Genomic DNA, 25,107 nt, shown 5'->3' on the forward strand with positions numbered 1-25,107 from the left:
CTCGCCAGCTGCGCTGTCCGGCAATCTGCGCATGCGTAGATCATTCTGTGCATGCGCAGATCGCCCGAACCCGGCTCTACCACGGGCGAGTAGATTGTGTTATTTGTCAAGCCCTGCTCATGATGATAATAAAACTAACTTAATTAGAAAATACTGGACATTTATATTTCTGGTATTTTTTTCAATTTGTTTCCCAGACAGAAAGCTCAAATACCAGACTGTCCGGTTCAAAACCAGACACCTGACAACCCTAGTTAGAGAGGGAGTCATTTTGAAAATCTATATATATGAAAAATGAGTAGTTATTTAAGTAGTTTTTACCCTTATCACTTTTCTGTTTGTTAGATACACAATCATCTGACACACAATATAAATTTGATAAATATCTTTAATATCTGGAAAAGGCAAAAGAGGATTTAGAGCAAAATGTAAATTATTTAATATTTTAACCACTCTATGGATTGATCCTGCTATCTCTATGCTGACGAAACTCCCATTGACTTTGTGCATAAGAGGTGTAAAATCAGGCACTTTGCACTCAACCAATAAGTATACAGCCATTCTGTCATTTCTTTTTATGTTGTTCTGCCCCTCTCTCACTAATGATTTTCCTCACAATCATGTCTCCTTCTCCCATTTATTTCTCCATCTTGCCCCCAAATCTTCTCATTGATGCCTTTGGCTCCCCAGAGCTGTCACAAATCATATTAAAATTTGTCCTTTGCCTCTGCAACCAGTTTATTCACCCTCAGGTTACTGACCTCTATAGCTAAATAATGCTTAGGCATGATTTGTAAGTTGGATATTTTACAGCTGTGATCAGAAGTAATTTTAATCAGTCACAGACGTAATCTCTCTGGTACTAAATCAAGGTGAGAAAACCTCAGTGCCACTCAGTCATCTACTCTGCTTCTTCACATGTTCCCATGGAGGACCTCTCCTGGATGAAGGTTCTGTGTCAATGGTATCATTATTTTCCCCCATACTTCTTGCTCTTACTCTCTCCTTGAGACCCAATATGAGTTTCTCAGCTGGAGCGCTGCTAGGTCAGGATTCCATAGTTTTATGACTCTTGCTGAACATGATGGTCCTGTCCCTAAAGATCCGCAGGGTTGGACGTCTGCTGCCTCTTCTTCCTCAGAGGGTCCCTTAATCTTCTCTCCCCTCAAGGGAATGATGTGTCGGGAATGATGTGTCAGAAATTCTGTGTAGGATCCTGGCAGTTTCTTCTCACCCTCCTGTGAGTGTGTTTGTGGGAGGGCATGAGTTGCTTCTTTTTAAAAATCCATTGCAGCTGTATGGAATATGCTATTCACATATGTATCTGAAACCCTGTTAACTGAGCCTCAAAATGATCCCAGTTGCATCCTGCTCCCCCATTTATCTCATGCTGGACAAGGAATGGATTCTGATTGTGGCGATTCGGGTATTAGAGTAGACACACCCAGTATGGACTGTGAGGAGGAGGAGGCTAGCTTGAATGGCGGCAGTGCAGGGAGCCCTCTGTCAGGGAGGGAGTGAGTGGAGCTATGGCAGTGCAGTTGCGGAGGGCTCCCTGCACTGACACAGGGCCAGTGACACCTGATCCCTGCTGGTGCGGTGTCCCCGGAAGGCTGTGGCCTTAATGGGGCAGAGCAGAATCAGTGGCAGGGGTCTCGACTCCATCCTGCATCTTGTACTTGCAGGCATTGGGAGTCACCAGAGCTACAGGAGGATGAGCTCCCAGCAGTGGGGGAGCCCATTCTACTGTGGAATGATTCCTGTCCTCTCGAATAGCCAAAATCCTGATTACTCAAATAAAAACTGTGCTCCCCATGCAATTCAGATAACTGGAAAGGTTCCCTACTTAGAACACTACACTCAGGATGCTTACAGCTGCTCTTATAGCATCATAACTAAAGCTGAGCTGGGCAATTCATTCTAAACATCTGCTTTCGGGCACTTACAACCTTAGTGGAGTCTGCCATTTGAATTAGAACTTACCATGTTTGCTTTTAGGTCTAAGGTGAATAGTTTAAACTCTGAAAAGTTTAAGGAGAATTCATTCAGCCATTTTTAGAATTGTAGGGTTAGAAGAGACCTTAGGAGGTCATTGAGTCCAACCCTGTGCTAAAAGCAGGACCAATACCAAATAAATCATCCCATCCAGGGCTTTCTCAAGCCAGGACTTAAAAACCTTGAGGGATGAAGATTCCACCCCTCTTCCCCTTGGTAACTAATTCCAGTGCTTCACCACCCTCCTAGTGAAATAGTTTTTCCTATTATCTAACCTAGACCTTTCCCTCTGCAACTTGAGACCATTGCTCCTTGTTCTGCCATCTGTCACCACTAAGCCTCTCCATCCTCTTTGGTATACTCTTTCAGGTAGTTGAAGGCTGCTATCAAATCTCTCCACCCCCACTCTTCTTTTTGGAAGACTAAGTAAGCCCCAATCCATCAGCCTCTCCTCGTAAGTCATGTGCACTAGCTCCATATGGACTCTCTCCAAGTTATTTTAAGTGTGAAAGAAATAACATAGACAGATACAGATTTTTGTGTGTGGATTAATTCATAGCTTACAAGGTAGGATTAATTTGAAAACTGTAATAAGGAATCTAGTGATTTAAAAGTGAGTTAGACCTCCCCTTGACTTGTTTGTATTTTTATCACCTTGTAGTGATTTCTCTTGTACTTTTATTTCTTTCTCTTCCATGGCTTTTTCATTTGATGGAATTATCTTGTTAAAATATGTGAAATTTCATGTTGCATAATGGTTGCATAATGGATTCAATTTCAAGGATTTACATACTAGCAGATAAAAATGTTTGCATGCAGTTATCTTGTTTGTTTAAATTTTGCTATATCCAAGATTCACATTTTGCCTTGTTTTTTTTTCCCCTATGGATTATTTAAAATGTAAAATGTTATCTACATTTTTGGTCTGAGACAACTTGAGTGAACCTTTCATATGAAATTTAAAATCAGGGGTTATTCACAGAAAAAATCAGAATTGTAAGCATTTTTAGTTTTCAGATTTTTAATTAGAAATACATTAATTACTTTTAGATGAAATGTACATTATTTTTCTTCGTTGATTAACATTTTTAAAATTATTTTAAGTCTTCTTTATATTAGAAACACTAGGAGCTAATTTAAATCTCTGAATTGTTGAAAGGATTTTGATAAGCACAGTGAGGTTCCTGTATAGTTAGTGAGATACAATCAGTAGGTTATTGGACTGTGCTTGTAGATGGGGAAGAGGAATGGGCAGAATCACTGATGATTGAAGAGAGAGAGAAGGCTAGTGGATGGAATCTGCTGCTGTTGGATATTGAAGAGATACCATTCCTAAATTCCATTGAAACTCTCCTACAATATCCTACCCAAATCAATGGGGTTGATTCATACTCTTCCATTTGAAAAATACCCAGTGCAGCTGAGGAAACATAGTTTTTCCATTTGTGATCAAATACAGATTGTCTTCTCAACTTCATTGCCCTAAGGGACCACAGTGTAGCATCTCAAGGGCCAAGTAATTCCCAGTGCCACAGGTTGAACCCTGTTGATATTGAAGACTATTGCACTGATGAATCTGATGATTCTCGAAATGAAACATTTTTCAGTTATATCATAATCAGAATACAGCCACAAAGATAATTTAAATCCCTGTATTGAGCTTTGTAGCAGCTCTTTAACATCTGCTTCATTCAAGAGCAATCTGTTTCTCTTCAAAATGGAAAATAGGGCAGGAATCAATCATGGACTGCATTAGCACTTTTGCCCACAGCGTTGCAGTAGGAGCTCGTGTTCATCTGATAACCCACCATGACCCTCCAAATCTCTCAGAGTCAGGATAGTATCTCCCATCCAGTGAGCATGCCCTACATTTGGCCATATATCTAATGTGAGTACAACAGAGTATTACCACAGATAATGCTGAAGAAAGAGAGACCAATTTAGAGGGAGCGTGATAAAAATAGCATCTAAATAGTAAACATCTCAGTATATCAAATGTGCAAATATCTGATTTGTACAAATGCATTGAATTAGGCATTAGGGATGTTAGGAAGTGAGTAAATAGCCAGGATTGCAAACAAAATTTGCTTAGAACAGTTATGAAGACAAGGCCCCGTGAACATTTGCCACATGCACGTGAGTCTTATTAGATTCTGATGGGAGATGGCCTGGGCTGCAGGTCCCTGGATGTTAGGGATGTGTTTAAAGAGAAAGTTAGGCTGTCAGTTTTGCAAGTATTTAACGTGTCTGCAATGGCAGGCCAAGATAAATACTAGTCCTTGCCCCCATAGTCTTTACCTCAAACTGCTGACACTTGTTAAAACTACAAACTGCCTTGTCTTCACTGGGCTTTTGCCCTGTGTTCATTTCTGTGTTAGCTAGCATGAGGTCAGAGCACATCTTTTTCCTACTGAAGGTCCATAACTGGAGGTAGCTCTATTAGCCAGTAACTATCAGCTCCAGCATCAGTGTAGGCCTGGAAAAGACAGGGGAGCATAACAGTAATTACTGCTGTTCTGAGCAGCATGGGACTTGAAAGCAGCACTAAAAAGTGTCAGCAGCTCTAGCTTGGCACTCAGCAATAGCAGCTCTCTGGCTAAGTGGATCCTGCAAAATCTAGTGAAGCATGAAGAACAAGAGGCAAGACAAGTCAGGGAATATGCTAGCCATATCTTGTCTGCTTCTGCCTGCTCTTTCCCTTCCTTTCTCCCCTGTCCTCTCTCTACCTGTTGAGAGCTATTGGGTTGTACCTGGGAAATAAAATACAAGCTTAGTTTAAATTACATTGGTTTAGTATTGTAAAACATCTTTTGAAGATAAAATCTGTGCTGATTTACACTAATTGACTTCTACAGGGTTGCACAGGGCAGATAGGGCATAATTCAGTCCTGGATGTTTTACAGGGTATAACTTTCAACAGAGCTCCAGTGACTTTACTTCTTACACTGACTTTCAATGCTACTTGTGTTCCTAAATCACAAGGGTTCTGGAAAATCCCACAGATGGGGAAGACTTAATTTGGCTTCCATTTTAAAGGACATTTTCAACCCAGATTGTGAAAATGAAAGCAGATTTACAAACTCTTTAAGTTTGAGCAATCAAGAGTTTAATAGTACCACTGTGTAAGGCATGTTTTTGAAACACATGAATGGTTTGTTATCTGTTTAAACAGCAGCTCCTTTTTGGAAACAAAGTCTGCATAACTTTTTCATGTGTGTTGACTGTTTCCCATATTTGTATGTGATATTTTAAGCTTGATTATCTCCCAATGTTGATATGCCTGTGCTGCCTCTCTAAATTCAGCTGATGCCTCTTGGCTTCATTGTATGTTTCCAAAAATACAAACTTCAGCATCACAGGATTCAACCAAAATAACTGCTAAAAGGAAATAGTTGCAGCCTAGGTAAGCTAAGCAGAAAAGGAATATTGAATGTTAAATTAACAGTACTGCTGGGAACAGTCCTGTCTCATTGTGAATGCCTTCTAATTTGCTCTTTCTGCTCTGTTTCTTCATGCTTTCCTGGATTCAGAGAGAGGTAAATGATTTTCATTTCTCCCATCATTCTCCATGTTTATCTGCCTAGCATTTACCAGGCAGTGCCAGCATCTGACATCATTGTATTACAAAAGCTAAACAGTAGTGAAGTAAACTAATCCTGTACCTGATCACATTTTTAATCCAGTAATGACAGTATTGCCAACACCATACATTCTAAAATCATGAGTCAGGCTCCCCCAAAACATGTGACTAGCAGCAAATTATGAGATTTGGGGGTGGGGGATCAGGTTCTTTGTATGCACCTTCTAATGTTTGAGCATTTAGGGTTGATATTTTCCAGCTCTTCTCTGCAGCTATGCGAACTAGAAACCTTTCTTTTGAAATAGAAGTTCAGATTCTCTCATAATTACATGACACTAAGAGCTGGGAGTTGAAGAAAAATTATCATGAGAGTTGGCAATACTGAAATTACTCTCTTCATCAGTGTTTGGGATGGTGAATTGTCCTCCAAGTTATTTAAACTGTCATATAAACTTTTTATCTGCATGTTGTTCAGAGTTGTTATTAAGAATTCTCTACAATACTTTCTGTTGTATTGGAACATGTACAGTATTATTCTACTTTATTATTACCATTTGCTTTTCAGCTTAAAGTCTACAGTCAGGCAGCAGTTTTTCACTGGTAGAATTGTATTCCGCAAGTAAGAATTAGGTTTTGGCCTCAGTCCAGTTTCATTTGTTCTTCTAGATAGCAAGGCTCTGGGATTGGAACAGGATGGAAGGGAGATAGTTTAGAGATGAGGACAGTTCCTTGGGTGTACTTCAAGGAATATAATGAGGCTATTTTACAAGCTTGACTGGTTTTTAATCAATTCTTTAGAAAGCACTGGCCTAGGGAAATGTTTGAACTTTCGTGGTGATTATGGCTTTGCAAGCTAATGTACATTTCATGCATGTAAGAAGTGATGATCATTCTAGGCTAACATTGACAAAAGTGTGCTGTGATCTGCTTCGCCAGTTGTGAACATACTGTGATTACTTTTTTTTCTGTCTGAGTAATAAAGAACAAAGGGAAGCTTTTACTCCCAACTGTTCAATAAGGCAAATCTCACTGAAGACAATGTTCTGGTATTTGCTGCCATCTTCAATTAAATGTGCAGGAGAACTTTCAACACCTCAGTTTCATTTCTTTATCAGTTATTTAAATATTCCTTACAAGTGAAGGCTTTATCTTTCACTTGTATGCACAAAGGTAGGATTGACATCTAAAATATCTAAATAGTAATACACTAAAGTAAATGTTTATCCAAGTTACATGTTTGAATCAAAGGGATTGTTCAGAGATTTAAAGGCACACTAATATATTTTACATTACTTTAGCAATTATGAAAAATGACTTACCTAGAAAATAAAGCCCTCTGTGATGCTTCACTGTACTTTCCAATACTATCTCATCATGCACCTTCCCCTTGGAGAGAGCCCCTCCAGAGCTGAAGTCCCCATATATATTCAGAAACTTCCTAAAATAATTGAGATGGTATTTTGTCTCGAAAAGCGCTGCAGTGTGAAGGTTCATGCAAATAAAATGTAACACCAATGGATTGAATAAGGCTGTGCCAGTTCCCATTAGCTGAAGATCTGACCCTAAACCCTTACCTCTATGCATACAAAAAATTCAGTTACGTACAAGATAGGGACTGTAGGTTTGTTCTTAAGTTGAAACTGTATGTAAGTCGGAACTGGCGTCCAGATTCAGCCGCTGTTGAAACTGATCAGTTTCAACAGCGGCTGAATCTGGACGCCAGTTCTGACTTACATACAGATTCAACTTAAGAACCCCAGGCGTCCCCAAGTCAGCTGCTGCTGAAACTGATCAGCAGTTGATTCCAGGAAGCCCGGGGCAGAGCAACTCTGCCTCGGGCTTCCTGTAGTCAGCCGCTGGTCAGTTTCAGAAGAGGCTGACTTGGGGACGCCTGGGGCAGAGCGAGCAGCTCGGGTGCTGCTGGGTTGGTCCAGTAGCTCGGCCGCTCCTCGGCGCTACTGGACTAACCCAGCAGCACCCCAGCTGCTCTGCCCCAGGCGTCCTGATTCAGCCGCTGCTGAAACTGATCACCAGAGGCTGAATCAGGACTCCTGGGGCAGAGCAGCTGGGGTGCTGCCGGGTTGGTCCAGTAGCGCCAAGGAGCGGTGCTGCGAGACCAACCGGCAGCGCCCCACCTGCTCTACCACAGGCCCCGGGCTTTGCTCCACGTCTCCCTGGTCTGCTGGGGGGGGGGGGGCACTAGCTGCGTCCCCCCCCCCCCAGCAGACCAGGGAGACGCGGAGCAAACTGCGGAGGACCCGGGCCGGACCGTGGCGCTTCCAGATCAGCTGGAAGCGTCGTGGGTCCGGCCCGGGTCCTCCGCCGCTTTGCTCAGCATCTCTCTTGTCTGCAGACCAGGGAGACGCTGAGCAAAGCAGCGGAGGACCCGGGCCGGACCCGCGGCGCTTCCAGATCAGCTGGAAGCGCCGCGGGTCCGGCCCGGGTCCTCCACCGCTTTGCTCCCCGTCTCCCTGGTCTGCTGGCTCCCCCAGCAGACCAAGGAGATGGGGAGCAGCTTTTCTCGCCCCAGAGGAGGCGGGCAGCGGGACCAGGCGTCCCGCCACTCCAGTCCTCCAGGGCGAGAAAATCCCCGTTCGTAACTGCGGATCCGACAGAAGTCGGATCCGCGTAACTTGGGGACTGCCTGTACACTGTTCAAAATGTGAAACTTTACATTAGAAAGGTAGTACAATACATACCATGCTGTCATGGTGAGTTTAACTGGGATGTCTCCCAGGGCTTCAGTTTAATACTGAGAGGCAATGACTGCAGTTCAAACAGGGTAGTATTAGCATAAACTCCATTTAGCATAATCACATTCACCTAATGTTTAGTGGCTAAGTGATGCCTAACCAGGTGTTAAATAGGCAAGCTATGGCCAATTAATATAGAACTTTACTGAAATAAAGATGAAATATTTGTTTTTATTGTCCCACTTCTATTCAGTACCATTTTTATTAAAGAAAAAAAGGTCTTGTCCATTAATAATAAGCATCAGGGCATCCTAATTGGATTCTCCTGTATTTTCAGCTGTACAGCAGAGCCAAGGTACAATCGTATGGTGGGGAGGAAGGGTGGAAATTGCACCCATTTTTCTGGACAGTCTTTTTTATGGCTTCTGTTTGAAAACACTATTCAATCCCAGTTAATATGTACTGTAAATTCCCATTAGATGGAGCATAGGATACATGCAGAATTATAGAAATTTTCATTGCAGGCTAAGGTGAATATTCATTTTATAGCAAATCACAGAATAACTGATTTATGGCGGTGGTTGTAATCTAGGAGCCTTACAGATTTTTCTACAATGAAATAGTTCTTGTCCCTTTTTTGCTTAAGCAGAAACAGGAATTCTGGTCTCAACCCTGCAAACACTTCTGCACATGCTTAGCATTATGCATGTAAGTATCCTAGAGGAATAGACTTTGAGGGGGCTAGGTATGATCCATGTGCAGCTGACGACCCGTTGGATATTACAGTCTATCTTGTCACCTAGCTTTGTGACAGATGGTCCCTTCTACCAAAAATCACAATAATATTCAGATTACCCCCTGTGCCAAAGGACTAATCAGTTACCTCAGGTAATTTGTACCTTAAATGTCACCCTGAAGACAGTGCTATTATCCTATAATAAACTATCTAAAGATTTATTAACCAGGAAAAGGAAGTAAGAGAATGATTTACAAAGTTAAATCAGGTAATCGTTGCATACATCCAAATGAGTTAGTCTTAAGTTTGAAAAGGTAATAAAAACTTCTGTAATAAACAGGGTCTGCAAGTCCATTAGAGCCAACCCATGCCAAACACATGGGATTTTTTGCTTATGCTTAGTCCCCTCAGGGTATGTCTAAATTGTAGAGGGTTTTTTTGAAAACCAGCCATTTTTCCTTTAAAAAAAACCACACTTCTCTTACATCCACACTGCAATCACGTTGTTTTGAAAGAAAATCGAAACAGAGAGGGGTTTCTGACAGAGGTAAATCTCTTTCTATGAGGAAGAATACATTTTCCGAAAGAAGAGGCCTTCAGGAAATAACACAGGTGCCCTGGTGGATGCTCCATCCATACTAATCACAACTCTATAGTTCCTATCTCCTGGCAGCTCTTAAAGCTGTGGGGACCCTGGACAAGCCTTGTGGCAGGAAGCCAGGCCTGGAGTAGCACCTTGACTTGCACGGCTTTCCCTGCCATATAAATCGGAAGTATGGCCGAGCAACAAGCCCCCTGAAACTCCCCTGGCCCTCACAGGGAGCAGCACCAGGGCTCTCAGGACCCACCCAGGGGCACCAAACGCTATGCACCCTCCTGGTCCAGGGCGGAGATCCTGTCCCTCAAGCTCTGGGGGGAGGAGGAGACCCTGCAGGATCTCCACTCATGGAGGCGGAATGCTGACATTTATGGCCGGATGGCCGAGGCTTTGGCCAAGAGGGGACATCGCCCTCGCACCAAGTCAGGAGCAAGGTCAAGGAGCTGCACCAAGAATATGCCAGGCTCAGGGAGCACAATTCTCGCTCCGCTGGAGAACCACACTCATGCCCATATTAAGAATCCTGGGGGGTGGTGAAGCCCTTTCCCCACCTGTACTGGTGGATTCGGGGCTAGAGACACCCATGGTTCCCTGGCTGGAGCTCCTTGAGGAGGAGGAGGAGGAGGAGGACGCGGCCAGTACGGTCACCCTCACCCTGGAGCCAGTATCCCAGGCCCTGGCCAAGGAGGGATCATCAGGTGAGTGCTTTCAGTTTTCCACACACACAAAGGGTGGGGGAGGCGGGAGCAGAGGGGATGGGGTGCAATCGTCGCTCGGTCTGCTCGGCCCGGACAGCATGCTGCACTCTATGCATGTGCAAGCACATGCAGCAGCAGTTTGCACCACGTGGCCTCAGGAGCTAGTCCCGGAGCATCCATGGGCTTGGGCTCACAGGCTGCGGGGAGGCCCTGCACATGTCTGACCCCTCGGGGGGGATGTCCTCCCACCACTAGACACCACTGGAAGCAGGCTGGGCACATGCACAACCCTATGCACTCTGAGGAGTGCTGCACACAGCACAGGGCCATGCCTGCATGCTCAAGGAACCACCTGCTCTCGTGGACAGTGCTGCCAGGCGCAAGTGTGTGCATAACCCCTATGGAGGGCCAGGCTGCTCCAGGCCCCTCTCCCGTCCATGGAATCGCATCGTGGCTGGACACTTCCCTTGCCTGCTTGTCCGTGGAATAGGGTGAAGGGAAGTGGAAAGCGTGGTCCCCAGGCACCTCGGGGCCCCTGTGAGGCACGGCCTGCTGTGCAGGCCACACATGGCCTGGCTCACAGGACATCACCGTCCTCTGGCCCGAGGACTGTTGCTCGCTGCTCACAGAGGAGGGCACAGCCTCAGACGTTGACGTCTGCATTGACCTCTTCCTCTTTTCTTCCACAGATGGACCAGCTGTCAGTGAGGGGTGATTCACACCATCAGAGGCAGCTGCCTGAACCCCAGGGGAGCCGCAAGCGCAGGCGTGTCCATGAGGACCTTATGAGGAAGCATGTGGCCGTCCTGTGTGACATGCAACAAACCCTGGCCCAAAAGGTCCGGGATGATGCCAAGTGGTGCAACTGCATGTGTGACCATTGGGGAAGTGCTGGCACATCTGGTTCCTGTCCCCACTCTAGCCCTTTCCATTCTAGCTCTCCCTGCCATGCCTATGCCCCCTCCTCCAGCACCCTCTGCCATCCCTGACCCCGCCCCAGCCTCTCATCCTACCTATCCCCCCTCCCCACATGGTCTCAGGCCCCAGCCACCTCCGAGTTCGCCGAGGTCCCTCCACCTGAAGTGGTTCCACCAGCCACCCCACACGCCACCCCCCAGGCCTGAGTCGTCCTCCAGGTTCTCAGCCGTGCTCTTCCACATTTACTTTTGTTTGAAAAAAAATACAAAGATTTGGTTGTTTCACTCAAAACTGGTGTCTTTATTGGGAGTACAGGGAAGGAAGGGGTTGTGGTGGGAAATAGGGGGGGATAGCACAGGCCCCTACTGGGGAAGCCCTGGGGAGAGTTACTGGGCTCCTTCAGAGAGACTCTCCCTCTGGGCCTCCCGGATGTGCACCCCGGCCTGATGTGCCTGGTGGATAGAAGCTGTCTGCAGCTGCTCAAAGGCCTTCCCTTCATGGGCAGCCTCTGCCCCCCACCCAAGGAGGAAGGCCTCCCTCTTTCTCTCCACGGTGTTGTGGAGAACACAACACACCGCGACCATCTTGGGGATGTTGTGCTCCCTCAAGTCAAGGTGGGTCAGGAGGCACCTGAACCGCACCTTCAGGTGCCTGAAGGCGAATTCCACTTGCATGTGGGCCGGGTTGAGGTGTGCATTGAATTGTTTGCTGCTAGGGTCCAGGTGGTTGTGGTAGGGCTTCGTGAGCCATGGCATGAGTGGGTGAGCTGCATCTCCAATGATGCCCCCAAAAGTGGGGCCAAAGCCTGAGCCTGCTCGAGCCATGTCACCCTGGGCAGAGGGCCAGAGCCCCATCAGGAGGAGAGAGGCCAAAACTGGAGCCCAAAGTCTTCGGCCCCAGGCAGAGTGCCTTCGTGCTTTGGCTTCAACCTGCGCTGGGGGGCTTTTGGGTTTTGGCTTTAGTCCTGGGCCCCAGCAAATCTAATGACAGCCATGGTTACAGCATTGAAATGGAGTCATGACCCACTTTGTGGTCAAAGCTGCCAGTTTGAAAACCACTGTCCTAAAGTATGGGAATGTGAGGAAGGGAATTTAGCTTGGCCTCTTTCTCGCTCCGGAGGGAAAGGGAGACAGAGATGCTGGGATCGTGTGCCAGATTGGGAGGTGGAAGAGACGTTCTGAGGGAGAAGCCCAGCCTAGCTTGGCTCTCTCACAGATTCCCCTGCGTTCCCTAGTCACAGCTTCTGGCAGCTCCCAAACATTCCCAGCAAAATGACTGCTGTTGCCTTGGCAGAAACACAGGCCAGATCTAGTGATCTTTGGGAGGAAAATTAAATTTTCTGGGGGGAGAAAAATAGTGATTTTTAACACTTTTCAACTCTATTGTATCCAAATGGAATGTCATGGGACAAAGAAAAAGTGCATCTATTGTTTCTGGAGTTTTCCATGAAGGATATGATAGGTCTGCTGCAAACAATGGTGGTATTAATACTTATGAAAGAATGTTACAAGAATACTTTATAGTGGGAAGCTAATAAAAGATGTTTTGAGTGGTTGGAGAAACCTAACTGATTACAAATATGGTGCCTACAAAGTCTTCAGGTCTGCATCATCAGGCTTGATTGGCCTCCTTAGAAGGTATAATGATGATAAAACCATTTATGATGGCTTTTATGGAGCATTCAGTTCATTTTTTCCCCATAGTTGCTAATTTTTCAAAAATAGCAGAGTTAAATACAGGGTTGCCCAACTGTCTAATTGCCTTGTCTCTTCTTTGGGCCCCACCCCCTGCTTGCTCCATCCCTGCTTCCTCCTTTGCGCATTCTCTCCCATTCTCCCTCACTTTCACTGGGCAAGAGGGATTTGGAGTATAGTAGTATAGTAGGGGTCTTTGACAGTGTTCCCTTTTAATTTTTTCCATCCATGGGCAGAATAGATGTTTTTATGTGCACCAAGGCATGTGTGGATGTGTGCCACCAGTAGAAACACATGCTGCTAGGGGGCAGGCACTGTGATAATTAGCTGGGTGGCACCTGAATCTCCCCTGAGTAGCTGCCCATGCATTCAGCTTACAGGGAACACAGGTCTCCACGCTGTAGGGGGTGGACTTCCGGGGTGGTTGATTAAACCAGCTTGGGGTATTGTCTTGGGATGGGACCAGAAATGAGGGATTCATGGTATGGGAGAGGACTCTAGATTAGGGTTCATGGGGATGGGAGCTCTCGCTGGTGGGCTCTGGGTAAGGACGCCAACCCTCCAGGATTGGTCTGGAGTCTCCCAGAATCAGCATTAATCTCCTGGTGACCTGAAATCAATCCTGAAGATTTTAATAAGATATTTTAAGAAAACGACATTACGTCATATGGGGGGGAGGGGAGGAAATCTGCCAGAATAGCTCCTGTCAAAGTTGGCAACCCTAGCTCTATGGTGGGGCTGTGTATGAGGGGGTTGAGGTGAAAGGGGGGACTCCAGGCTGGGGCAAGGGGCTGGGGTATGGGGTTTGGGCAGCTAGGGAGGCTCTGTGTGCTGCTCTCCTGCCTACAGGCATCACCCCTGCAGCTCCAATTGGTTGGGGTTCATGGCCAGTGGGAGCTGCAGATTCAACACTTGTGGGGTGGGAGAGTAAGGCACCTCTCTGTCTGCCTTAGTCCCATGCCTCTGCTGTGTCACGGAGCAGACTTTTAACAGCCCTGTTGGCAGTGTCAACCAAAGACACCAGGATCCCTTTCCTATGGGGCATTTTGGTCAAAAACAGGACACTGGCAACCCTAGTGAAGTATATTCCTTTCTCTCAGTTCATCTTGAGTCATAGCTTGGGTTGCCAATTTTGGTTGGACATATTCCTAGAGACTTTATCACATGATGAAATAATTTTAATTAAAGAGTAATCTTTAGTTCCTGGAGACTCCAAGACAATCCTAGAGGACTGACAACCCTACATGTAGTGAATGCAATATGCCTGGAGTTTTTAGTCCAGTTTTCTTTTTCCGATACTGGGTCAGAAAGGAACTTTAGTCATTTACATCAGCTAATGCAGAGGTGGGGAATTTTTTTTGGGTTGGGGGCCACTGTTCCACAACAAAATCAGTTGGGAGCAACACACACAAGAAGCAAAAAAAAAAAAAAAAAAAAAAACCACCTTCACTGACTTGCCCCCCAGAAGAGAAATAGGGGGGGAAAATACCTCACCCTCCTCAGTCTCTAGCCCCAAAAGGTGGGGGGAAGTGCCGAGGCTCAGGCTTTACCCCAGGACCAGATTAACTCTTCTGGGAGCCTGAGACTAATAGATTTTTTAGGACCTCCCTAAACTCTCGGGTGAGGCCAGAGATGAGGGATTCAGTGTCCAGAAGGCAGCTGTCGGGGAACAAGCTTAGGGGTAGGAGTATAAGGTCTCAGCAGGAGGGAAGGTACAGGAGTGGGGTGGGGGTGCAGGGTCTGGTTGGGAGGGTGCAGGGGATTGGGTGCCTACCTGGCACAACTCCCAGGGGGCACTGTCGTTTTTGTACAGCTGTGTGCTGCAGGCACCTCCTTCCCCCATTGCCAGCCAGTGGGGGCAAGAGAGGACAGTGCCTGCAGGGAGCGCTACCTCCTCCTTGCCAGGAAGAGTCTGCAGACCAATGTGGCCCATGGCTTGTCTTGATTGGGCCCAATGGCTTGGAACTCCTCCTCCCTCTGCCCCATAGCGGAGAGCCAGCTCTCGCACTCCAGCCACAGCGCTCCATGTGTGACGAGAGCACCAATGCCAGCTCACGCTGCTGCCGGGTTCCCCATCCCTGAGCTAGTGATTTGACCCACTGTGCACTGACAAAAAGGGGATAAGGCTCCTATCTTGGTGGCGGTGTTGCTGGATGCAGGTACAGGCAGTCCCCAGGTTACGTACAAGATAGGGACTGTAGGTTTGTTCTTAAGCTGAATTTGTATGTAAGTCGGAACTGGTACATAGTGTAGGGGAAACTCTAGCCAAACATTTCTCCAGAGGTCAGTTTTATTCTCCCACACCTCACTTCCCTCAGTCCTTTATTCTCAAGCTGAGGTGTCTGCTGAGAAAAGCCGCTCCGCGTCTCCCTGGTCTGCTGGGGGGGGGGGCGGCGCTAGCTTTGCGTCTCCCTGGTCTGCTGAGGGGAAGCAGCTAGTGCAGGGTTGCCTCACCCCGTTTGTAAATCCGATGTAAGTCGGATCCATGTAACCCGGGGACTGCCTGTACTTGTAATTGCCACCTCTCTTGGGGGGAAGGTACTCAAGTGTGTCTTCAGGCTGATGGGATGATTAGGGGTCTGCTCGAGGTGTCTTGTCTAATTCTAGTCAGCCATTTTCTTGAGGGTGTGGAATAAGAGGGAAATTTGCAGTTGATAAGGAGTGTTGAGAAAGAGGAAAAGGCTGGTGACCGTGTGCTGAGTGGGCAGCATGTGATGAGAGAGAGAGGGAAAACAAATGTGGGTGGAAGGCTGCAGAAAAAGGTAGCTGCTGCTTAGCTGGGATTGTGTCTGCCACCCCTCACTCCTGCTGCTGTATGGTCTGCCTACACTTCAGGGCCATCTGCACCCTAGAGTCCCACTTATAAGCATGCCTGCCCCCCAGGATATCTGGGAGGCTGAATTAGAACTTCAGCACTCTGATAGCCTAGCCATGTACTCTCTGAGTGCTTAGTGTTATGCACACAAGCTTTTGTTACAGGGTGTTTGCTTTAAAGTTATTTAACACTTGGAGAAGTAGTGAGGTCAGAAATATAGTTCAGTCAGTTGAATTTGAGTAATGCTCAGCTGACACACATCTCCTGTATGCATTGTATTTCTAATTACTGCCTGCATATTTTAAACATTCTCTAATTCTTTGAAATAAAGCTTTTCTTCTGCTAATTTGCTGTCTTATTTTTCTAGCATTTTAGAAGCTGAATATAAATCTTTGTAGAAAAGCACTTTATTTTCCCTCTTGTTTATCTGTCTTTGTTCTTTATGTTTTGAATACACTATTCTTTTAAATTTTCTTGTGCATTTACAATTGCTGTTGAGTTTATAGGTTATAAAAGCAATGAGTTTTCATTGTTAGAAAGTTGAATGAGCTCATAATAGAGAAAGCATCAGAGACTGGTAATGTGTTCCATAGGTATGTGCTTGTGTCACGTTAGTGCATATTTCTTGATTTAGCTGTTCTGGCTGAGCCACTGATTCTGTTCTCTGACAGCTCAGACATATGCTACTTAAAGCAAACTTGCTTTATTTTTAGATGCTGCTTTTTCTAACGTGTTAATTCATTTTGTCTGCACAGAGACTTCGCTTATGTAGCAAGAGACAAAGACACGAGGATTTTGAAATGTCATGTGTTTCGATGTGACACGCCTGCAAAAGCCATTGCAACAAGTCTGCACGAGATCTGCTCTAAGGCAAGTGGATTATAACCACTCATTCATTAACCTCACGAATGGTTCTTAGAACTGCTACTGTAATCAGCTGTCTAAATCCATAGTTCCCAGCTATTAGTCCCTGAACCGGTGATGGGCTGCGAACCTGTCTGCCAGGCTGTGGCACTCTGCCAGGCCACGCCTCCAGCTGCGGTGAGTGGCGCTGGGACTGCCCCAGTGTGCTGTGGCTGGAGCTGGGCCACAGGGAAGCTGTCACTGCTTGGGCAGCCTTACCACGGCCTTAGTTCTAGCTCTGGCGGCAGCCACGTACCCAGCTGTGGTGGCTGCCCTGTGTCCTTTCCATTGCTGGTGGCGTGTTCTGGACCAGTGAGCAGAGCATTCGCGGCCATGAGTGTCCTGGCCTTCATCAGTATTATAGAGGATCAGGTTAGAGGCCTCGGGCAGCTGCACTGAGTGTCTGCAATTTCCACCCCTCCTCCAGCAGGGCCCAGCTTCCTCCGCGGGGTCTCCCTGCCTGCTGCAGCCTGCATCACATGTCTGGCCACTTCCCAATGTCCCAGGGCGCTGCAGCCAGCAGCACTAGTCAGAGTTGTGCGGGGGGAGCCAGGGTTCCTGACTCAAACCAGTGGGTGTCAGCGGAGCTAGTACTGCCCAGCTGTCGGGTGGGTGCAGCGAGCCCGAGATGTGCTTGGGATGAGTGACCCTGCGCCTCTAGACTCCGACTGTTAACGGCCTGGAGAGGAACTCGAGACACCAGAAACGTGAGCCCACCCCTGTTGCTTGTACCCCACACACCACCCATTCATTCGGTTACATGGTGAAACACTTCACAGGCTTTTGTACTGTGTTGGGAAAATGCTATGTTGTTGCTGTGTTCTCCAGATTATGGCTGAACGGAAGAATGCTAAATCTGTGGCTTGCAGCTCTTTACAAGAGCGAACAAATCTCACCCTTGATGTTCCCCTGCAAGGTACTGTATGTCAGAATTAACTTTTTATTATCGGCTAGATACACTCCCTCAATAATACTGTTTTTAACAAAAATCGACCTGAAAGGAAGGCTAATAGTGTCTTTTAGATAGTGAAAGTGATGATACTGCAAAATAGTTTTATTGGTGATGTTGACAGTAGCACAATTCTGCTCATTTATGGTAACTTGTTTTAGAGCAGATCCAAACCCTACCTACATTCCAGCATCAGTGTGAGCTTCAAAGGCTGACAAGCAGGCAAACCTTCCAGTCAACTATCTGCTGCATCCTGCAGTATGGTTGTGTTTCTTTCTCTTAGCTTAATGGTTGATATGTTGAAAACAGTATAGGAGACTTACACCAAGTAAATAATGGAAGGTATATGTTTTAAATCCACTTGTAACTGCGAATGGTCATAAGTTGACCTTTTGCAACTCGGGGACCGGCTGTAGCCTTTTGGCTAAGGTACCCACTGAGGAGACCCAGGTTCCAGTCCCTGCTGCAGTGACTCTTTAAACATTTTATACAAAATGGAACTAGGGATGTTAATGGATAACTGGTTATCTGGTAAGTATCACCCTTAACTGGTGATGCTTACTGGGTAACAGTTAACTGGTACCTGGGCCACAGGCAGCGAGCAGGCTGCTGCATGCAGAAGTGGCAGCCCCACGCGGAAGTAACCCTGGAAGCAGCAGTGGCTTCTTCCAGCCCCTCGCATGACTGTTGCTTCCAGCCCATGCAAGCTGGGAGCAGCCCCTGTCCACAGCAGGGGAGTTGCTCCAGTGCAGCCAGACTGGTGTCCTCCCACCCACTCCCACCCCGCCCACCTCTGTTTTAATCAGCTAACTGGTTTAAACTAATTAAACAGGATTTTACATCCCTACATGGAACAGCTTCCACAAGATAAACTGTTGGGTTCAAATCCCTTCTCCTCTGTCAGAGCAGGGATTTGAACTGGGATCTCCCACATTCTGGGTGAGTGCTCTGACCGCTGGATCATATTGAGTAAAAGGGGGGAACGTTTGCTAATCATTTCCTTGAAAAAACACTAACCCGGCTTAGGTGCCTAACTCCAGGAAGGGGCTCATGGCTGTGAATCCAAAGTAGAAGTAAGTGCTTCCATCTAGCCCAGAGTTAGATGCCCAACTTCTATTGAGGCCAGGGGTGGGCAATAATTTTTGCTTGGGGGCCACTTCAAAAATGTTTGAAATAGCCCTGGGCCACCCCAGAAGGGGTGGGGCCTAAACGGGAAGGGGCAGGGCTACCCCACTCCCATAACTGGTCTGGGGGGGATCCCCTTTGCCCCCTCTCCTACTAAGCACCCTTTCCCTGGAAGAGGCTTGGCACGTTCCTCTACCCTGTGAGGAGGCCGTGGCACTTTGAAGTGCCGCGGGCGCCTCGCAGGGCTGGGGCAGGACGAAGAGAGCTTCACGCAGCTCCCCCGCCCCCAAGCCCTGATTGGCCTGAGGGCAGGGGAGCACCCAAAGCCTTCTCCACTATGCCCCTGCTCTGTGAGCAGTGCACGGTGCTTTGAAGGGCCTCACGCTGCTCACAGGGTGGGGGCAGAGCAAAGAAGGCTTCAGGGGTGGGGGAACAGCAGGCCTTCAGCGGGCTGGATCCACTCGCTTGGCAGGCTGAATCTGGCCCACGGAGGCCCTTTTGCCCACCCCTCGGGTAGGCACTTAGGTTCTACCTCTCTCCTCATTATTTCCTGTTGGCTAGCTCAGACAGTTCTCTGTCAAGTGCACCGGCTGCAGTGAATCCTCTTCTTAGGACTTGTCTACACAGTGAATTAGTGGACAGCAAACTAGACTGCAAATTTAAAGGTGCCAGCTTGCCACGTAGTAGAATACCATGTGGATCTTGTTACAGCACAAAGACAGTCCCAGGGTGCAGCTTAGTGTTCTGCTGTTTGAAAGCATTCTGTGTAGACAATTTCACTTTCCCCATGCTTTGTATAGATAGTGTGGGCCACTAATTCAGGATTATGGGCTTTACTGGGTAGTAGGGTACCCAAGTTGGGAATTGCAACACAGAGCCAAAGTCCTCTTTGTGTGGATCTAGTCCTTAGAATCCAAATTTTACATGGCTGTGCTGAATACAAGACCAGTCCTGTATGTATGTTCATAGCTTAGAGATATATTCATGCAAGTTTTCTACATTTTCTTGCATCTTGGCAGTTTGAACACAATCCTATTTTTACTTTGCAAGAATTGGAAGTTGTATCATCTTCCCCCTTAATTCCCCTAGAAATCACTTACCATCTTCTCATGTGAGCTAGAGGGAGTGGAGATCTGTGTTAATAAATTTTCAGAGTAAAATTACTTTGTAAGCTATTTCTTCTGTCAGTGCAGTAAAAGTATATTTTACTTGGTTGTGAATCTTGATAAGCAGCCATTGATTTTTTTGGTTTGTTTGTTTCTTTTGTTCCCATGCAGTAGATTTCCCAACACCAAAGACAGAGCTGGTACAGAAGTTCCATGTGCAGTACTTAGGCATGTTACCTGTAGCTAAGCCTGTGGGTATGTAACACCATTGTTCTTAACTGATGTTGGAAGGTTCTTTTGTAAAATCTAAAAGGGCTAGATTCTGACTACATGTGCACAGGTAAAGAAAAGTGCAAGGAGCAACAACACTTTTTCCTCATGTTCCTGATGCAAAGGGGTCAGCACTATGCATCCAAATAGCAAGAGAAGGGGGCCATCTGTGGCCTTATTCAGGCTTCTGCTTCCTCAGCCAGAATGTTTTGGGAAAGCCGTTGAGACCGAGCCCTGTGCAGTGCCCTCTCTCAGGAGGAGCTATTGCAACTAAAATGTCAGAGGGGAGTTGTAAGAAGGGAGCTGTAAGTGCATAAGACTGGAGTGAGATGCCCCCTGAACAAGCAGCCATCCCAGTGTTTTAAGTTTCCTAAGAGGAGACTGAAATCTACCTTTAAGAAAAATGAAGGATAGCATGAGCTAGTCATTATTTTTTCTTAAACCTCCTCTCCATCAAAATGTTTGTAGCTAAGCAGTATAAAGCAACTAATTTCTGTGCTTCCAGGTGAAAATAATAGTTTCATCTAGGTTTTTTTACGTACTCATTTTATGCATTTTTTTTATCCCATTCTCCCTCCTTTTACATTTCAGGTATGGATACTCTGAACAGTGCCATAGAAAACCTTATGGCTTCCTCTAGCAAAGAGGAGTGGATGCCAGTTACCATGAACGTTGCTGATGCTACTGTGACAGTCATCAATGAAAGAGTAAGGCAGAAATAATGTGTTAACATAGTTTTTACCAGTGCAGTCTCAGACCCCAGCTGTAATAGAATTTTTGTTTGTACTAGAGTTTCTTTTGTTTCATTTTACATTTCCTTTTAGTACTATAAACTATATTCACCAGATCCTTTAGTAGAAATTAACATTTTCAAAATTTTACAATTCAACTCCTGATTTAATGTTAAAGCGGAGCATATCAAGGCTCTTACCAGTTGCTTCTATGAGATTGTTTTATTTGCTGCTTCAAAACATACCCTTAGAAATAACTCTAAATGTTTAATACATATAAAAAATAAGTACCAGCATTACCTTTTCCTAGTGTTTTTGAGACCCGAATACTTCAGGCCTAAGCCCTGGGCCAAGAGTCCTGAAGACTGAGATTTGTTATATCCTCCTCTGCAGTTTAGCAAAGGCAATGAATCTTGCAGTCTTTGTTTAATGCTGCTGCTTTATACAAAGTACTTTTCCAGAAGACCAGTAGAAGTTGGATCTCTCTTGTCCAGCGCCCTTGGGACCTGACCAGTCCCAGAGGAGGGAATTAGCTGGGCAAGGGGAGGTCTCCTGATTCCAGCCCCTCAGCCTGCTGCCTCTCCCATTGCCAGCTTCTTTAACATGGCTGGGGTGTCTGCAGGCCAGCCCCAGCCCTAGCTTTGTTGCTGGCCGGCCGGGAAGCTCCAGCCCCACTGATAAGTGGAATATTGTCTGATCGGGCTGCTGCACATGGCCCCAGCCCTGCTGATTCTGCCAGGCTGCTGTGGCCAGCTTCCCTTCTTGGGCTGCTACAGCTGAACCCCAGCACCACAATCAGGCTGCCGCCACTGTGGTCTGACCGGACTTCCCCTCTTGGGTTGTTGTAGTCCTGGCCGTGCTGCCAGGCAGCAGACAGCCCCAATCGCTTTCCTCCAAGGCTGCTGTGCCCCACTGCTAGTAGGCTGGCAGGGTTGCACCGGGCTCCCAGCTGCTGGTCTTCCTGGCGTGGGGCACTCTCATCCAGGAACATCCGTGGTTATGCCGGATCACGGATGCTGCTGGAGAGAATCCCGGATTTGGGAGGTGCAACCAATAGAATGACACTTAAAAAATAGATCTGTTTCACTTAGGGATGTGAAGGAATAGTTGACTAGTCGCTTCCCCCACCCGCTGGCTGCCTCTATCAGAAAAACCCTGGGCTCTATGCAGTGCTGCTGCTTTGAAACTCTGTGTGCAGCTTGGGACCAGCTGGGGTGTCCCCAGGCTGCACATGACATTTCAAAGTAGCAGCACCATGTGGAGGATGTCACTCAGTGCTAATGCTGTACAGATAGATTATAAGAATTGAGCAGTACTGCTACAGTTTCACCAGAGACTTTAGAAACATAAATGAAATATATGTAAGTTGTACAGAGTACATTTTAGTAATGAATGATCATTGCTTCATATCAGAATGAAGAACAAATCATGGTGGAATGTCGTGTTCGGTTCCTGTCCTTTATGGGAGTGGGCAAAGATATCCATACATTTGCCTTCATTATGGATGCAGGGAACCAGCATTTTGAGTGCCATGTTTTTTGGTGTGAACCAAATGCAGGCAATGTATCAGAAGCAGTTCAGGCTGCGTGTATGGTAAGAGATCTTCTGTGGCTGTAGTATTTAACTCTTGAACTCTCTCTATGAATAGTAATTCCAAATTTGCAAAATCTATTAAGTCCTTATAATATTTAAAGAAATGTAAAAACTGGTATCTTTAATGACAAATAAATCTTTGAGAATGTAAATAATGCTCCTGTAGCAACTTTACTTAGTTGGATGAAAGTGATCATAATATAATGGATTACACAATCCTAGGGAAAGGAAGCAGAGAGAGCAGCAGAATAAGGATAATGGACTTCAAAAAGGTAGATTCAGAACTCGTAGGTGGGTTCCCATGAGAAGAAAGTTTAAGGGGAAAAGGAGTTCAGAAGAGCAGAATCTCAAAGACACAATATTCAAGGCACAACAATACATCCAATATTTAAGGTACAACAATATTCCTTTCCTCAGCGTGCAGGAAAGAGAGCAAGAATAGTAAAAGGACAATACAGCTCTATCAGGTGCTCTTTAATTACACAAAATGCAAAAAGGAATCCTATAAAAATTGAAAACACGAATCATAGAACACTAGAACTGGAAGGGACCTCGGGAGGTAATCGAGTCCAGTCCCCTGCCCTCATGGCAGGACCAAATACTGTCCAGATCAGGGGTCAACAGCCTTTCAGAAGTGGCGTGCTGAGATTTAATGTATTCGCTTCTATTTACAGGTCTGTGTGCCGTTGATACTTTTAAAAGTCAATAATAGTCTTTCTCCCACCTACCCCTGTGCAGTCTGCTCCCACCCCAGCTCAGGTGGGGGCTAGGATAAAATCCAGCTTCTCAAATCCTGCAGTTTGTCCTGTCCTAACTCCCAGCTAAAGCACAAATTATCCACACCTCCCAGCACAAACTACCTCACTGTCTCCACCTCAACCAAACCCCCTCCAATGACCCTCAACCCTCTCTTTCCCCCACCTACCCCATGTAGTCTGCCCCTGACCTCCCCCTTCCCAGTAGGCTTGAGAGTGCAGGGGAGAGAGGCAGAAATTCAGCGCAAGAGATTCTCCAAACTCCCCTCCCCTCTGACTACTCCTCCCAAATACCCACTTGCTCACTCCTCCTCTCTTTGCCTAGACACTTATTCTCTCCTTATCTTGCTTTTTATCATCTGCTCTGGGAACTGCTCCGTTTCAAGCACAGAGCAGCTGTTTAGCTGTTTGCTCAGCAAGACAATGTCCCATCCCCCACCGATCAGTTGAGGTCCCTGCCTGCAGGGCAGAGAGAGAGCTTTGAACTTCTGAGCAGAGCTCAGAAAACAGCTGCACGGATGCGCCTTTAGAGGAAGCTATGGTCCCCTGCCACTGCCCCCCCCCCCCCCCCCAAGCTGCTGGCTCCTTTGGCCTTGCTGCTGGCTGGGTGACTCACCTGCTCCAGCCCTCCTGCCATAACTGCTGCTCCAACCAGCTAGAGCACCAGCCCAGCTGCCAGCCGGCATGCATGCCCCAATCGGGCTCCCAGCCTGTCCCGGCCCCAGTTGGGTTGCTGAAGCCCCAGCTTCACTGCCACAGCCATGTGATGAAGAGTCCTTTTAGTCTCATTACACAATCATTTAACACTGGCAGTTTGATATGTAATTTACAAATATAGATAAAGTGTAGGCCAGTGGTCCCCAACGCAGCGCCCGCTGGGGCATTTATGTGCGCCCGCCTAGTGACGAGGGCCGGCCCAAGCCATTCTTGCACCCCGGGCCCTGAGTGCCTGGTGCATGCGCGGCCCCCGCCCCTGCCCGCCCGGCTGCCCCAAAAGGTTGGGGACCACTGCTGTAGGCCTATATGCAAATGTTCCATTAAGTAATTGGAATAATGTACAATTGAATTGACCCGTGAGGGGCTTTCATTCACTTTGAAAATCAGACCCTGATATTTCTGAAATGTATGCTCCTTAACTACTTTGAGTCAAGAATTAAAAATTTTTAGATCAAAGAAGAATTTGTAGCTCATCCTGAAAAACAAAAACTGCAAGAAAAATTATTAATAGATACTTTAGTGCCTAGAAGATCCATTCATGTTCCAGAACCCTGTTGTGTCAGGTGCACAAAAGATAGAACTGGCAGTCCCAGAATGCCATTCTCTGCCCAATGTCCTATTTTTAGCTTAGAGAGCCAAGTCCTGCAAACATATTACTTTAGAGAAACAAATGTTTGTCATGCAGGATTATTGTTTCTTAAATTAAAAAGATGACTGTCCTTTAGAATATCTTAATACCAGTATTGCACTGATTTATACTTGAGCATTAACATTACATTGCACTCAGTCCATGTAATTGCATAGTATGATAATCATTCTGGCTACATCTACAATGCGGCACTATTTCAGAACACCGGAAGTATCCCAAAATAGCTATTCCACATCTTTTTATCATGCCCAATGTTTCAAAATATAAGAGGTTCACTATTTCAACGTCCCTGTAAAGCTTGTTGCATGAGTGTTAAGGGACATCTCAGAATAGCACTTTATTTAAAAATTTGACACTGTAGTCAGCACCAAATTTTGAAATAAGCTATTTTGAAATTACCTTGAAATAAGCTACACAATTTGTGTAGTGCAAATTGCGTAGCTTATTTCAAGGTAAGGGTGCATTATACCCTCAGAGAACAGGAAGAACAGCTGAAACCAGGGAAACCTGTTTGCTAGAATTAGAAGACCTATTCCTCTGATTTAAGGCTCTGTGCCTTAAATCAGAGGCAGTTTCTTGAGT

At 46.3% G+C, this 25,107-nt stretch overlaps 1 protein-coding gene across 14 annotated transcripts in view; it reads left to right on the top strand.

The window, feature by feature from the left end:
• Positions 1-25,107, top strand: part of APBB2 (amyloid beta precursor protein binding family B member 2) — a 329,929-nt gene that overhangs the window by 296,906 nt on the left and 7,916 nt on the right. For 13 of the 14 annotated variants that reach the window (XM_075930527.1, XM_006129478.3, XM_006129479.3 and 10 more), the window contains 5 exons: positions 16,483-16,597; positions 17,459-17,546; positions 19,982-20,065; positions 20,672-20,787; positions 22,225-22,404. In XM_075930527.1, coding sequence (XP_075786642.1) covers positions 16,483-16,597; positions 17,459-17,546; positions 19,982-20,065; positions 20,672-20,787; positions 22,225-22,404 — 583 coding nt within the window. Of the gene's footprint in view, positions 1-10,352; positions 11,140-16,482; positions 16,598-17,458; positions 17,547-19,981; positions 20,066-20,671; positions 20,788-22,224; positions 22,405-25,107 lie in introns of those variants that run through there. The other variant, XM_006129489.3, reaches the window with a different exon arrangement.

This window comes from Pelodiscus sinensis, chromosome 5 (assembly GCF_049634645.1).
Source record: "Pelodiscus sinensis isolate JC-2024 chromosome 5, ASM4963464v1, whole genome shotgun sequence".
In the NCBI taxonomy this organism is placed as follows: domain Eukaryota; kingdom Metazoa; phylum Chordata; order Testudines; family Trionychidae; genus Pelodiscus; species Pelodiscus sinensis.